We start from the raw sequence: 14,110 nt of genomic DNA, 5'->3' as shown, positions 1-14,110 counted from the left end.
GTCTGTCTGGCGCAGAAGGCGATGGCGAGAATAACCATTAACAGACCAGGAGCCTCTTTAATCCTAGATATGTTTACCTTACAACTTATTCACTGATCATAACATCTTCAGGTAAAAGCCATTCCTCAATGGCTTTCACTACATACAAAGTATCAATAGCGAGGCTCATACACAGACATTCTAGTGAATATGATTAAATTTGCCAACATCTTAACATAGTCTTATTATAAAGGGGACGATTGAAGTTCGTCGACTAATGTGATATAACATCATTTGTATGAAACCGGGGTTTGCTATCAATATTTAGTATCTAGTCATGAAATGTAAAATTTCGGAAGCATTTTTCAGAGTAAAAGGTTCCCATCATGAGTTTTCTCCCTAGAAAATGAGTTTTCGTTAGAAAATGCCACGAGAGTTTCTTATGGTATGTCGGTACAGCTATCGCAGTCCTTAATTCCTAGTATTCCCTACAGTTTCTTATCCGTATGCAAGGGATGCTGTGCCAGCAGACGTGTCAAATCTACAAACAATTGCTGTATGAGCTGCAGTATTGCCATCCTACTACACGTTGACATGAAGATGAAATAGAGCGTTAGTATGATAACGATATTTAGTAAATGGCGAAAAAGATGGGGTCAAAGCATATTACGTGTAACTGCCTGATTAATGCACCTTTATTTGAAACTAATAAAACTTCAATGTCAAGGTAAGCGCGAGTCATAAAGCACGTTATTGTGTCCGCTGTACGATAACCTTTATCGGCATTGAAAACATTTTAGGATGACCCTTCACTCGCGGGCCTGGTGTCTTGTCTTTCTGATATACTTTATAAATGTCACCCGTGAGAAGAAATATTACTCCATATACATTTCTCACAATATATATGTAAATATATTGTATATTGAGAAATGTACAGATAACAACATTCCCTCTCATCAGAAACGGTAGAGTTTGGGAATTATTACGTAATTTTATACTTTTATTCATAAATAAACGATTGACACTAGTAATCTAGTCAAACCAATCGTTAATTTCGATTACCAAACACACGACTGTCTTAAATTTAAAAACTGTCGAAATAAGGTACGACAACTTTAGTACCAGACGACGATAATACTCCCAGACAGACCGCTTGTCGAGCAGCCTATGTGGCAACAATACATTTCTGTGTGTGAGTGAGTAACTTGGTCTCTTCACGATGGGTGGACAAAAGTTCCAGTATGATGAGTCTGGATCTACATTTTTCTATTTCCTCACCAGCTTCTTGGCCCTGGTGCTCATCCCATGCACATACTACTTCTGGCCTGCGGCCGTAAACGAAGGTAAGACTGCGAAATATGCTCTCGGTGACGTAAAATGAAAATGTCCGGAGTCGTCTAGTGTCCAAAAAGACTGTTCCCCGTTGTATTTTATTTTTTAATGCCCTCAATTCGGCGTTCTTTCTAAATGACGTTTAATGTGGTATTCGAAATGGGAATGTAGGGTAGTTGTCTGTGTGAAAAAATCTGTCATTCCTGGAGGAAATGGACGTCAGAGGCGTTATTGGGGCCAGGTAACGGGACTTTGAGCCACCTCACTCGTTGGCAGCTGTTGACAGTCGGCTTTGGATGGTGACGTTTGCCGTGATGTCAGAACTTTCAGTTGCAATGTTAATTATACTTACCGACAGGTGCATTCCTTGACGAACACCTCTGGGCTCACGTTACGTTCCCTGTATTCTGTCCATGCCTTTGGAAAATTTCAAAACTTTCCTTTCCTAGTCGAGCGATCCGTAGGCTAGGCAAACCTTAGGCAAGAAGCCCTTGAGAGTTTGTTGTGCCGGTTCGTTAGCAAATGTATTTTGGGATAAAAGCAGTAATGGTTTTCTATTACGTTATGATATGAGTTTGATAAGTAACTTCAGAGTCTTTGAAATGGCATGGCTCAGTAGGCATTAAGTAACCTCTGAATCTTTGAAATGGCCTGACTGAATAGGCAGTAAATAACCTCTGAGCCTTTGAAATGGCCTGGCTTTGTGGGCGATAAGTAACTTATGAGAATTTGAAATGTCCTGGCATAATAAGCGATAAGTAACTAGGCCTAATGAGTCGCTGAAATGGTCTGCCTCAGTAGGTTATAAGTAACTAATGAGTCTTTGAAATGGCCAGCCTCAGTAGGCAATAAGTAACTGCTGAGTCTGAAATTGCCTGGTGTAGTAGACAATAAGTAACTTCAGTGTCTTCAAAATGGCCTGCCTCAGTAGACAATAAGTAACTTCTGAGTCTTTGAAATAGCCTGCCTCAGTAGACAGTAAGTTACTTCTCAGTCTTTGAAATGGCCTAACTCAACTTCTCAGTCTTTGAAGTGGCCTAACTCAGTAGACAATAAATAACTAATGAGTCTTTGAAATGGCCTGCCTCAGTAGGCAATAAGTAACCTCTGAATCTTTGACAGCCTGGCTGAATAGGCAATAAGTAACCAAGTAACGTGTGAGCCTTTTGATATGGCCTGGCTTTGTAGGTGATAACTTATGAGTATTTGAAATGGCCTGGCATAGTAGGCAATAAGTAATTAATGAGTCACTGAAATGGCCTGGCTCAGTAGGTGCTAAGTAACTTCTGAGTATTTGAAGTAGCTTGGTTAGTAGCCTAACTGCTGTTAAGATCGCATTGATTTCACAAAGGAAACAAAGCATAGTTTATAATAACTCTTAATCTAGGCTAGTGTATTGTTTACTAGCCTCCATTATTGTTAGCCTGTCATGGGATAATTAGTGGGGTTAATATGCTCTAACAAAATAATTTCTTACCTACGACATTACCTTTGTGTATTTCTGGGTGCTCTTGTTTTGTTTATTGTATTCTTTGATGATTCATTTTTAGGTCTCCAGCATGTTTATGTGGTTCTTGTATTTTATCAATTATTAGAGATTCCAGTGGAGAAACCTGTGGGTTTCAGAAATGCAGGACTCCAGTTGGAATCAGAAATGAGCTAGTACTGTAATACCAACAGGAAAGGTTATAAGTGCAAAAATCACTAGATAAGCAGTCAGAAGCATGATCCACGTGTATAGTCAGTGACAGTCGCAAAATATAAAGCATTTGATAAGGGAAGGGCTATTATAGTTTTACATCCTGTCTTATCCCAGACCTAGGGTGCTGAGTCTTACCCATGTAGATATAAATTTCTCAAATTATTTTTCTTACAATAAACCTGAATTTTTTTTAGTAAGGATTTATATATGGAGCATTATTAATATTGGTCATAGTAGTTGTAATCACAATTCAGTGATAAAGTTACAGTGCTGTGAGCATATGTTCAGGCTTGATGGCCAGTAGCCTATCTTGCTTGACACTGGCAAGAAAGAAAAATGGGAGGATCAAATTTTTCAAAATCTGAAAAATAAAAAGAAGGGTTGATTGCAGACCAGGTATAAACTATTTCAGAATGGCCAAAAATATTGAAAATCGCTCTAGAAGGGACTGGGTTGAAGCCTCACCTCAGCTAAGGTAGAGCACAATGCCTTAGGTTAGGCTAGGGAAGGTTAGGGTGTATACATTTTTTTGGTAAATTTTTAGGGAGGAGAAAACATTCTTAGGCTGTAACCTCTGCAGTTTCTTCAAAAGAAATAAAAATTTTTGGTATGCAAAAAACATTATTCTTAGGCTCTTCAACACATAAGGTAACTGGTTATCAGCCCTCATTTCATTTTATTAAAGCATTGTGCAGTGAAAATGTTACGTAAGCATTTCTATTTTACTCAGCAGTAATTTTGTTTACAGTAATTAAAACTGTATTATAATTGGAAAAGTAATGGAATAAATTCTAATGTAGGTATTTTTTAATTAACATCATGAATATTTTCTATTTCAGTTTTGTTAAAATATGTTGTCCATTACTTTTGATGATCATTCAAGTGTGTTAGTTTTAACATGGACTTGAGTAATGAGAGATAAATTACAGACCATCATTATACCTAAATCACAGACTTTTTCAGCATTCAGAACTAGATTACCTTTTATATTTAGCCAATTATCTCCAAGGTTTTTAAAGTTATTGTTCTTTTCCACAAACATGAGATATTTTATTTTCATTTGATTTTCTTTAAATGTCATCCATTTTTAACACAGGAAAGAACATCATTGAGTTTCTCATTAGTATGTCTGATGTTCATAAAAAAATAACACTTACCTTTACTGTACTGTGTTATCTTCAAATTGAGGGCTAAATGTAGCCTAGTTTATAGGGTTAGAGCACTTGCCAGCTTTTTTACCTGTAAAATATAAATTTTTTTTACTTTTAATTTCTTTGAAAAATGTCAAGACCAATGGGTTGTGAAGTACAATATACACTGTACTGTAGTTATATTAGGCAGTTACTTCAGATAATTTTTCTTGTATTTCATATAAAAACAAAACTGCTTATGAATTAAAACATGTCTTTATACAGAGGAGCAAGAGAAAGAACAATGTGAGGTGGTCCTACGGAAATATGCCAAACTTAAAAAACCTGAAAAATGGAAAGGATTGCAGAAAGCAACGCAGTAAGCATAGATTTATCTTGTGTATTGTCATTTATGATTATTTATTTGTTTCAGTATGTTTTTTTAATAACTGACATGGTATTATGCTGTTTTATGCTACTTTATACAAAAGCATTATCACACTGCTTACTGCCTTGTATTTTCTTCTACAGACGTATGATTATTGCAGCAGGATGGGCGCTTATGGCTTACCTAGTGTATAAACTACAACAGTTTGATTATGAATACGCAAATTTTGACCCATATGATATACTTGGGGTTAGTGTGGTAAGTATCTTTGTCACTTTTGAAATACTGTATTTGCAGTTGACCTTGGTATATGTAGTTTCCTCAAATCATATTTTATTTTTTCTTAATTTTATACATAAAGATGTAATAAAAAAAATGAGATGGTATATATTTTTTAATTACTGTAATAATTTTCTGGAATACTGTTTATCTTAGGAAAGAGGGAAGTTATATGAATGAAAAAAAATTATGTAAGTTACAGTGTTTCGATAAATATAGAACTATGGAAAAAAAGGAGAAAATGGTAGCCTTTAGCATTATAGTAAAATAAGACTTGAGTGCTTGTAAGAAAATGTGGTAATGAAACAGGAACATTAATTGTCTGTGCAAATTAAGATTTTCATGATTGATGAAAGGTAAGATCAAAGTACTTAACACAGTCACTCTTGAGTGAGTATCCTTTACAGGTTCCTGTTACATGTAAAACACTATGTTGTAGAATGTAATTGCTCCATTCTTTGTATAGGGTTTACCTCTGTAGGGGGTTAGTACCATTACTTAAGGTTCTTTGCAGCGTCCCTTCGGCCCTAGCTGCAACCTCTTTCGTTCCTTTTGCTGTACCTCCGTTCATATTCTCTTTCTAACACCTTATTTCCCTCTCCCAACAATTCACTTATAGTGCAATTGCAAGGTTTTCCTCCTGTCACACCTTTCAAACGTTTCCACAGTCAATTTCAGTTTCAGCGCTGAATGACTTCATAGGCCCCATTGCTTGGCCTTTGGTCTAAATTCTGTATTCTGTTCTATAGGGTTTACATTCTTGTAGGAATAAACAGAAAATTTTTAAGATAATTTTTCATTTTTCTTAAATATACAAATGCAAAGTCTTTTAGTATCATATTACCACCTGTAATCACCCTTCATTTGCCCTGCTGCTAAAGAAAAACTAAAGTAGTATAGTTGTGCACATGGGTTATTACCAACGGCCTTGAACAAGATACTGCCAGTGTGAAAACTTTGAAGTGCACTACAGTATCTTAAAAACTTTCCATATACTGTAAAGAGGCAAGACAGTTATCATTTGTACTTGTGTAGGGTTATAAATTTCATTCATTTTACTGCTTATAAAAGCAAGCTCTACTTAGTCTTTTTCTTCAGATATCATCATGGAATTTTAATTTACTATGAATGCTCAAAGTTTTAGGAGAAACTAACTTGTGACTTTTTTCACCAGGGTTCATCAATAGCAGAAATAAAGAAGGCATACAGGAAACTGTCTCTTATATACCATCCTGATAAACCTACTGGTGATGAACGGAAATTCATGAAACTCAATAAAGGTAAGATTTCTAAAAGTTCCTGTGGTATATTGTGATCAGCTTTGATTTTAATTCCCTACTGCACGACAGCTCTCATAGAAACAAACTGAATGAGGATTCAGTACTTTTGCCTCATAACACAGTACCAGTTCATTAATTGTTATGGGTTGAACTCCAGTAATGTAGCTCAGAACTTGTATGAACTGTTATTACAGTACTCTTCAAATATCAGATCTATATGTATGTAATTCTTTCACTTTATAAAATAATTTGTAGGGAATAGTTTACAAAATTTATACACTTACTAGATGTATGCATTTCTCTGACACCATCACATATACACCAATACTTTACTGGTTTTCTGCCTATACTGTTTACTCCCATTTTCTTTTTCAAATTTGTGTACATTAGAGTATTTTTAGAGTGCATAGATTACACAATCTGGAAATACAGAGTACAAATGCATTGGCTAGTACTATGCTTACATGGCAGATCTGTTGGTTCCAGGCTGTCAGACTGGCCTCATTCACTCTGTGCCTAAGCATTAAGACACCATTTTTCAAACTGCTTTGGCAGTAGTTCTGGCAATCTTTGTTCATTAGTTTTGTCCTTCATCATTCTCTGCTCTGTATTTGTCCCTTAATTTCATTCACTTGGTAATCTGATGAGCTTAACAGTGAAATTTAAGTGTTATTTATCCTGGGATAGTTTCAAAGAATATGTAATTACCAGTATTCTTTTTCATCAAGAAAACACCGGGCAATTTCCTGTTACATTACTTTCATCACTGTTTGAGGTGGTCTTTTTTATATAAATTTTCCAAGCTTATGGATGATTTTGTTGGTTTAGCAAGCTAACTTCTCTCTGGATGGGTGTCAGCACCCATGGGGAAGTTAATAGTAGCTGATTCCAAAATCTCATTTAAGAGGAAAGACTTCTCCTTTATTGGGTAATAACTTCTGTTTACCAAAATAATGCTCGAGGTTACAGTTATATGAAGATAGTATAACAGGCAATGTACTGCAGGCTCCATGATAAACTTACCCATTAGACCAGTGTCTTGTTGCCTGTTTGTTAATACTGGCAGGCTAAAGGTGGTGGTATCCAGGAATATCCTCAGGTGAAGTGGACAGAGCTCACAATGTCAGGGAAGGGGGACTGTCCCTTATGTGTTAAAAGAAAGTTCTTGAAATCTTACTAGCACAGGTAATAGGGCAGGTGTCTGGAGATATCAGACCTCGTTTACCTGATGGGTTCCGGCGCTTGGTCTTCAAGACCTAAATTTCATAATCAATCAGTCAATCACCATACCAAAGGGATGTTGCCCATAGGTCCCTGCTTACCTTCTTGAGACGTTTGGTTGCTGCTCAGCAGGTTGTGCGGTCACCTAAGCTCCTCTCAGACTGAAAAGTTTCTCCACTATCCCTCTTAACATGGGAGAGGGTTTGCCAGTAGAGCTATAATCTGAACCTTTCAGATATTGACCAGATTTTAACTACCTTTCAATTTGTCACCCTTCGTAGGGGTCACAATTGCTTTTGGTAGGATTTCATATACAGGTGAGAATCCAAACACTTAATATTAGGGCTCAGGACCATAGTGCTTTGGTATCATTATGCCAGACTGAATTAGAGGTTACAGGAATCAGAGCTTCTTTGCTCACAATTGTGATGATGAATGTAACAATTCCAAGTGGAGATTCAACTTCCCAGTCAATTGAGAGACTACATCCCAACTAAGGTGTGAGTCACCTACATAAAAAGGGTTGTTCTCAAAGGAACAAATCATAAGTACATAAACATATACTTTGTTATACATACACCCTATAAATGTTGTCAAATACAAAATTGCGTGATCCAAATGCTACCTTGATTTAGCTGAATTAGTTAAATAAATTGCTTGAATTTTTTATTAAATAAATTGAGGATTTACTGATTTACTGTAAGTGTTGAAAATCATTATGATGATTTCATATGCAGTGTAAAATAATTGCTTATTTGTTTTCCAGCTTACCTTACTTTAACTGATGATGATGCAAGACATAACTACGAGAGGTATGGTCACCCTGATGGACCAGGTGCAACACACTTTGGCATTGCATTACCCTCGTGGATTATTGAAAAGGAGAACTCCTTATGGGTTTTAGGTCTTTATGGCTTGGTGTTTATGATTGCTTTACCAACAGTTGTGGCCATCTGGTGGTATCGATCTTCCAAGTTTTCTAATGACCAGGTAAAATCTGAATGTGATTTTCTTGTTTGAATTGTAGTTTTGGTCTGGAAGAGAGTAGAGATTATTAATGCTTGTCTGGTGCTGATGATAGTCGTTTCAGTTTAGAAAATTATGGAACAGTCTTTGAAAAGTCTATATTGAATCTGTAGTTTTTATAATTGTATATTTAAACACTTATCATGGCCCTGTTTAGTTTTGTTTATATTTATTGACCTTGAATTTAATTTTAGATTAAGAATGTGTATGGAAAAATGGTTAAAATCTTGAACACACTGATCTATATTTTACATTTTGTTATACACAAACTTCTCAGTAGGGGGCTACCAGATAGCATGCCTTACTTGGTACAGTAAAGGTTCTCAGTGGCATCCCTTTGCCTCCAAATACAATGCTTTCGGCCTACTTTTTTTCATCAATTACCTTTTGTCTCATGCATATTTGTCCAAATTAATTTAAGATTACATTTTTTAATTTTCAAATCTTTTGGTGAGCCAAATGAGAATCTAGAAATGTGACTGTGGTGGTCATGTTAAACTGAATTATTTACAATAATAAGCTGAATAGCCTATAAAAAATAAATAATTGCTTTAATGGTAGTAAACAGCATTACAAGTCACAATTGCAATATTTAAGGTTTTGTGGTGGAACAGACTTGATGTGAGTACCGTACAGTTTTTGTACATTGTAGTGTAATTAAGTCCAGAAATGGAACCCGAGTTTCATTTCCTAATTCTGCCTTTGGTAAGTTTGGTATATGATGCATTAGTTAGATTTTTTCATTACTCAAGTAGCACTTCAACTTATCATGTGTTATGGGTCTTCCTCTTTGGTAACAAGTCTCTTAAGTAACAGACCTTGTGGTCAGCACTAACATAAACTAACTTGTACTTTAACTTTCAGTTAAGAGATTATCTAAAAATGTATCATATCTAAAATGGGGGTAGAGCAAAATAAAAAAAAATTTATCTGAAAAATACACAAGTACATGAAGTTGAGTTTCTACCCCATTTAGTTTGATTAAAATACTTTTCTCTTCTATTTAGGTTCTCTTGGACACTACTCAGCTATACTATTATTTTGTACATAAGACTCCTCACATGGTTTTTAAACGGGCACTGATGGTGCTGGCAGCATCATTGGAATTTGAGAAGGGTCACAATCCTGAGATAGTTGTAAGTATATTTTGAAAGCAATGCTGAGAAATTTGCTTTTTCCAGTTCTGGAAATTTCAATTATGACATTTCCACAACTTTTCTTGGCTGAAATATTGTTATTACAGTATATTTGAAATATTTGTCATCTTTTTCTAAACTACTCATACATCACCCACAGAGCCTTTGATAGATTAGTTTGTATATATTTTATAATTATCTTGTGATAGCACTTCTATTAGTTTTTTCGTCTTATTCTACAGGAACGTCCAACAGACAACATCGAGCTTCCGCAGTTGATAAAACAGTTGCCAAATCTTGGAGAAAAAAACAAAGAACGTCCTTTGTGTTTTGCATATTCAATTAAGGCTCGTTCATTGCTTCATGCTCATCTCTCACGGATGAAACTTCCTGAAGATACTTTAGACCAAGATCGCCTCTACATTGTTAAGTAAGTTATACCAATGTGTTTTTCAAGGTGATTCTTGCCGTTTCCTAGAAACAATTGATCATTCTGCTCAAGAACAACGGTCATAAGTTTATACATTACCATTACGAACATTTTTAGAATGTCTTATCTACTCTGTATTTTCAATGTTTACCCCTCATTAAACAACGAATCCTTTTGGCCCAACCTTGTGAGAATTGAGAAACTGATTTATTGGTTTGGGTAAATGTTACAATAATATTAATAATAAAATTGATGATGATACCTTTTGGTTACTCATTATAGGCTACGTAGACTATGAGGTTTATATGTGTTTTACAACAAATTATTATCGAAAATTAAGCCAAAATTTTGGTCAGCTAATCTGTTAAGGAAGTACATTCCAGATTCAGAAGAGAAATCTGCTGGTCCGCAGCATTGTTTATGACCTTCCGGATCCTAGGTGTAGCTTGTTGGTAACAGGCTTTTGTTTGTATAGACTTGGGCTGATAGTTTTGCCAGATTTAATTACAGTTGTCACTTGAGAATTTTTAACATTTAGGAATCAGTTCCTTGCAAAAATTACAAGTTCCACAAAGAACTCCTGACCCTTCCAAACCCAAAGGCATAATGTGTTACAGTATATTGTTGGCCATAAATTAAAACAATCAATTGATTTTTTCCCAATACAGTATAGTACAATACATACACCTTATTAATGTGCTGTGCTGTACATTGAGATCCCTTAATAATCAGGGTGTCAGTGAATAGACTGATGAAAACCTGACCTGCACCCAACTGTGTTAAAGAGAGAGTAACAGACTTGGGCTAGGCAGTTTATTTTAAGGTGCTATTTTTTTCAAACTAATAATGCAACAGATGTTTTTGATGCTTATAATATTAAAATATTATCCAGTACATACCAATAAAGTCCACCAGTTAAAATCCACTCTGTTGATGGTGAGTCAGATTGCCATGTAACTTTCTAGAAAATCATTCTCGAGCTAGGAAATTTCAAGGAGGTGCAGGTCAGTGTATGGTACATTAATAATGGCACTGTACATTTGAAAAATAAAATGTCAGTAGTATGCCTTTGAACATCCATGCACCCACACCCCAGGGGAAACCTTTATTCTTCATAGGAATGTACTTTATTAAGCCAAGATAATTAAAATTATTTTAGACTAAGGTAGCTGTGTAGTTTTGTTGATATTCAAGAAAGATCTTAAACCACATTTAGAAACTAAGTATTAATAGGTTTATCTAATACACTATGTATAATGTGGTCCTTTGACATTCAAAATGATTTCAATCTTGATATATATTTTTGTTTGATAATCACGCTTTGTTTTAGGTGCTGTCCAATCTTGATCCAGGAAATGGTGACATGTGTGTCCCAGCTAATTATGTTGGCACATGCAGGCCGTATTTCACGCCTTCCATCACTTGACACCATTGAGGCTTGCATGAAACTTAGTCCCCATATTGTGCAAGCTATGTGGGATTCTAACAGAAATCCCCTTATGCAGCTTCCTCACGTTACTGAGGAAACACTAAGGTAAGATTTTAATTTTTTACAGAGGACAAACAACTGTGGCTGCTAATTTAAGGAATAGGACAAGTAGCCATGTATATATTAGTTTTTCAAGTACATATGTCAAAACAAGGGGACTGAAATTATTTACAAATTTTGAGTCGTTTATACATTTTCTGTGATATAATTATGCTACTTGGTGTTGGTAAACTTTTCTCATAATCATGTAATGATTAAATTATTGTATGTAATCCAATATTTGTATTTGCAGGGCTTTCGTTAGTAAGCGTCGCCCAATTAGAACAATTGAACAGTTGCTAAGTTTGACCCCTAATGAGAGGAATCATATTCTCCGTCAGTTTATTGAAGAGGAGTACAATGATATTATGGTTGTGTGCAGAAAGATGCCCCATATTGATATGGACATAAACTATGAAGGTATAGTGTATAGTGTGTTCATATTTGTTGAAGTTACATGTTTAGATTTCATTTTCATCACCACAGTAGTTCTGGGTAAAAAATCGTTTTGAAGTTATGAAATATTAATTTAGTAACCCAGAAATGGAACCACAGGGACAAAAGTTGTTTGCTAACATGAAAAATTTCATAATTTGAAGGCTCATAAAACCTTGCACTAGGCTCTATGTTGTATTTTTTCCAGATTGATGAGTGCCTGGTATTATCTGGTTGGCAGTTACAAAAACATTCACAAAATTTTTATAAGAAAATAATGAAATTGTATTTATTCATTTTTGTTCATTTAACCTAGATTCCCAATTTCAAAAGTGTATGGAGATCGCAAATCCGAGAAGAGAACAAAACTGTAACAAATATTTGCAAGTGTTCAGTCCTTTACATTTCTGGATGTATTTTATGCTTAAAATTTTCATGTATGATTTGAATACATGTAACCATATTTCACATTGTACTAAATGGTGTATACTGTATACCTTTTCATTAAAATACTATCCTAAAATAAAATTTAAAAAATCATTGCATAGAACACCTGCAATACAGTTGTCCCTGCTTGTACAGGATTTTTGGGGATCCAAACTTATGTTAAATACAGTCCGTTCTGGCTTACTGCTCAATCGTGTAAGATTTGATTTTTCTTTTATTGCTTGTTCAATAATTACTTTTGGTGTCATATTGAAGCCAGATATTTATAATTTTATTTCAACGTATTTGGAAATTTCAAATAACAAAATCTTAATACGAGTATATTTGAAAATTTCAAACAACAAAATTTTGACATATTTGAGAATTTGAAATGACAAAATTATATAGTAAGGATGATCTGTTGTGGTTAACCAAGAAAAGAAATTTATTTTTTGTAAATAGATACTTGAAAACATAATGGAGGTTTATAATGGAGTTTTGCTATCTTAATATCTCCTTTTCGTATATCATTTATTGCATTAGAATGTTGTGTTATGTATTCCACATGACATAGAAAGTTTTTATATAGTATTATTTTTGGCCATAACATATTGATGTGGGCTAATTGGATGGGTTGGTGATGATTACCTAGAGTATATCCCAGTTTTTCCTATTAAAAGTTTATTTAGTTATTCAGTATTTCATTTTACGATTGGAATGTGTCTTGATTATATTGCCAGTGTTGACTTTGCAGTGCCACTGAAATTTTGTTCCATACTGCATCCAAAGACAGATCTTGATCATTTTTTCATTCTACCAGAATAGTAGTATATATTTGTGCTTAATGTGCCAAGAAATTACAGGCTAAAGCATGTGTTTTAAACTATTATTTTCCATTTGTATTTAGTTGTTGATGATGATGATAATGTGGTCTTCACTGCGGGAGCTATTGTGACAGTAACAGTCAATTTGACACGACGACCATTAGGAGACAAATTTGAAGATGTTCCTCATGAAATCCCCCACCAAAAGCCAGAGGTATTGCCAGTGGAGGAACAACAGGTAAGGGAAATGGGATTTTATATAAGTAACTTAGCAAGTGATTACATAGCTATTGGTTCCCTAACCTACGGCAGCTTAAAAATTCAAAATTCGCGCAGCGGCGCTACTGTCATTAGTGTGTAGGTGACAAGGTCCCAAACACTATCCGGGACTCAAAGGAACAACTTAGCAGAGAGCTCAATTCGTTTCCTGCCAGCCTCTGGTCAACATAGGAAGTTTTATGCAGCTGCTGCTTCACTTTTTGGCTAGTTATTTGCCCGATTGTGGTGAAGTATTCAGGATTTGTTGCTTTATGGCTTGCTATCATTGATGAATTGTTGTTTCGGGTTATCTAAGGTTGTGGAACTAGGCTAACCTAGCTTTCATACAATTCTCATACAAAATGCACTAAATGTAGGGGTCAAGAATGCAGTAAAGATAATTCTTGCATATATTGTCAGGATTGGGAGGATAAGAAAAAGGAAACCTTGAAATCTCATCTAGAAAAATTAGAAAGAGATAGGGAGAGGAAAGCAGCCTTTAGGGCTGACAATAGGGCCAATGCAGATTCTATTCCTTTAGATAATGTAGGGGATGATAGAACAACTACTACTCCAATTCCTCCTCCTCCTCCTATCCTAAGTCCTCCTACTTTACCATCTACTCCTGTTCCAGGTACCATGATTCCGCTCTTAGTCCCATAGCCAGCCTCGAATCAAGGTTCGATCAGAAGTTTGGTGTACAGTATTATCTAATATAGTTATTGAAATGGGATTG

General features: G+C 35.2%; 1 protein-coding gene across 2 annotated transcripts in view; it reads left to right on the top strand.

Moving 5' to 3' along the window:
* Nucleotides 1-1,130: 1,130 nt before the first annotated feature.
* The window catches only part of Sec63 (translocation protein Sec63), a 37,312-nt gene continuing 24,332 nt past the window's right edge, over nucleotides 1,131-14,110 (top strand). Inside the window, exons 1-10 of one of the 2 annotated variants that reach the window (XM_067104163.1) lie at nucleotides 1,131-1,322; nucleotides 4,429-4,522; nucleotides 4,675-4,789; nucleotides 5,985-6,090; nucleotides 8,078-8,301; nucleotides 9,345-9,473; nucleotides 9,716-9,903; nucleotides 11,234-11,437; nucleotides 11,685-11,851; nucleotides 13,200-13,354. In XM_067104163.1, the coding sequence (XP_066960264.1) occupies nucleotides 1,199-1,322; nucleotides 4,429-4,522; nucleotides 4,675-4,789; nucleotides 5,985-6,090; nucleotides 8,078-8,301; nucleotides 9,345-9,473; nucleotides 9,716-9,903; nucleotides 11,234-11,437; nucleotides 11,685-11,851; nucleotides 13,200-13,354 (1,506 nt within the window). In that variant the 5' untranslated portion in view covers nucleotides 1,131-1,198. The remainder of the gene's footprint in view (nucleotides 1,323-4,428; nucleotides 4,523-4,674; nucleotides 4,790-5,984; nucleotides 6,091-8,077; nucleotides 8,302-9,344; nucleotides 9,474-9,715; nucleotides 9,904-11,233; nucleotides 11,438-11,684; nucleotides 11,852-13,199; nucleotides 13,355-14,110) is intronic. The other variant, XM_067104162.1, reaches the window with a different exon arrangement.

The sequence above is a fragment of the Macrobrachium rosenbergii genome, chromosome 5 (assembly GCF_040412425.1).
Source record: "Macrobrachium rosenbergii isolate ZJJX-2024 chromosome 5, ASM4041242v1, whole genome shotgun sequence".
In the NCBI taxonomy this organism is placed as follows: Eukaryota; Metazoa; Arthropoda; class Malacostraca; order Decapoda; family Palaemonidae; genus Macrobrachium; species Macrobrachium rosenbergii.
Note: the sequence above shows the minus strand (reverse complement) of the source record. Positions and strands in the feature narration are given on the sequence as shown.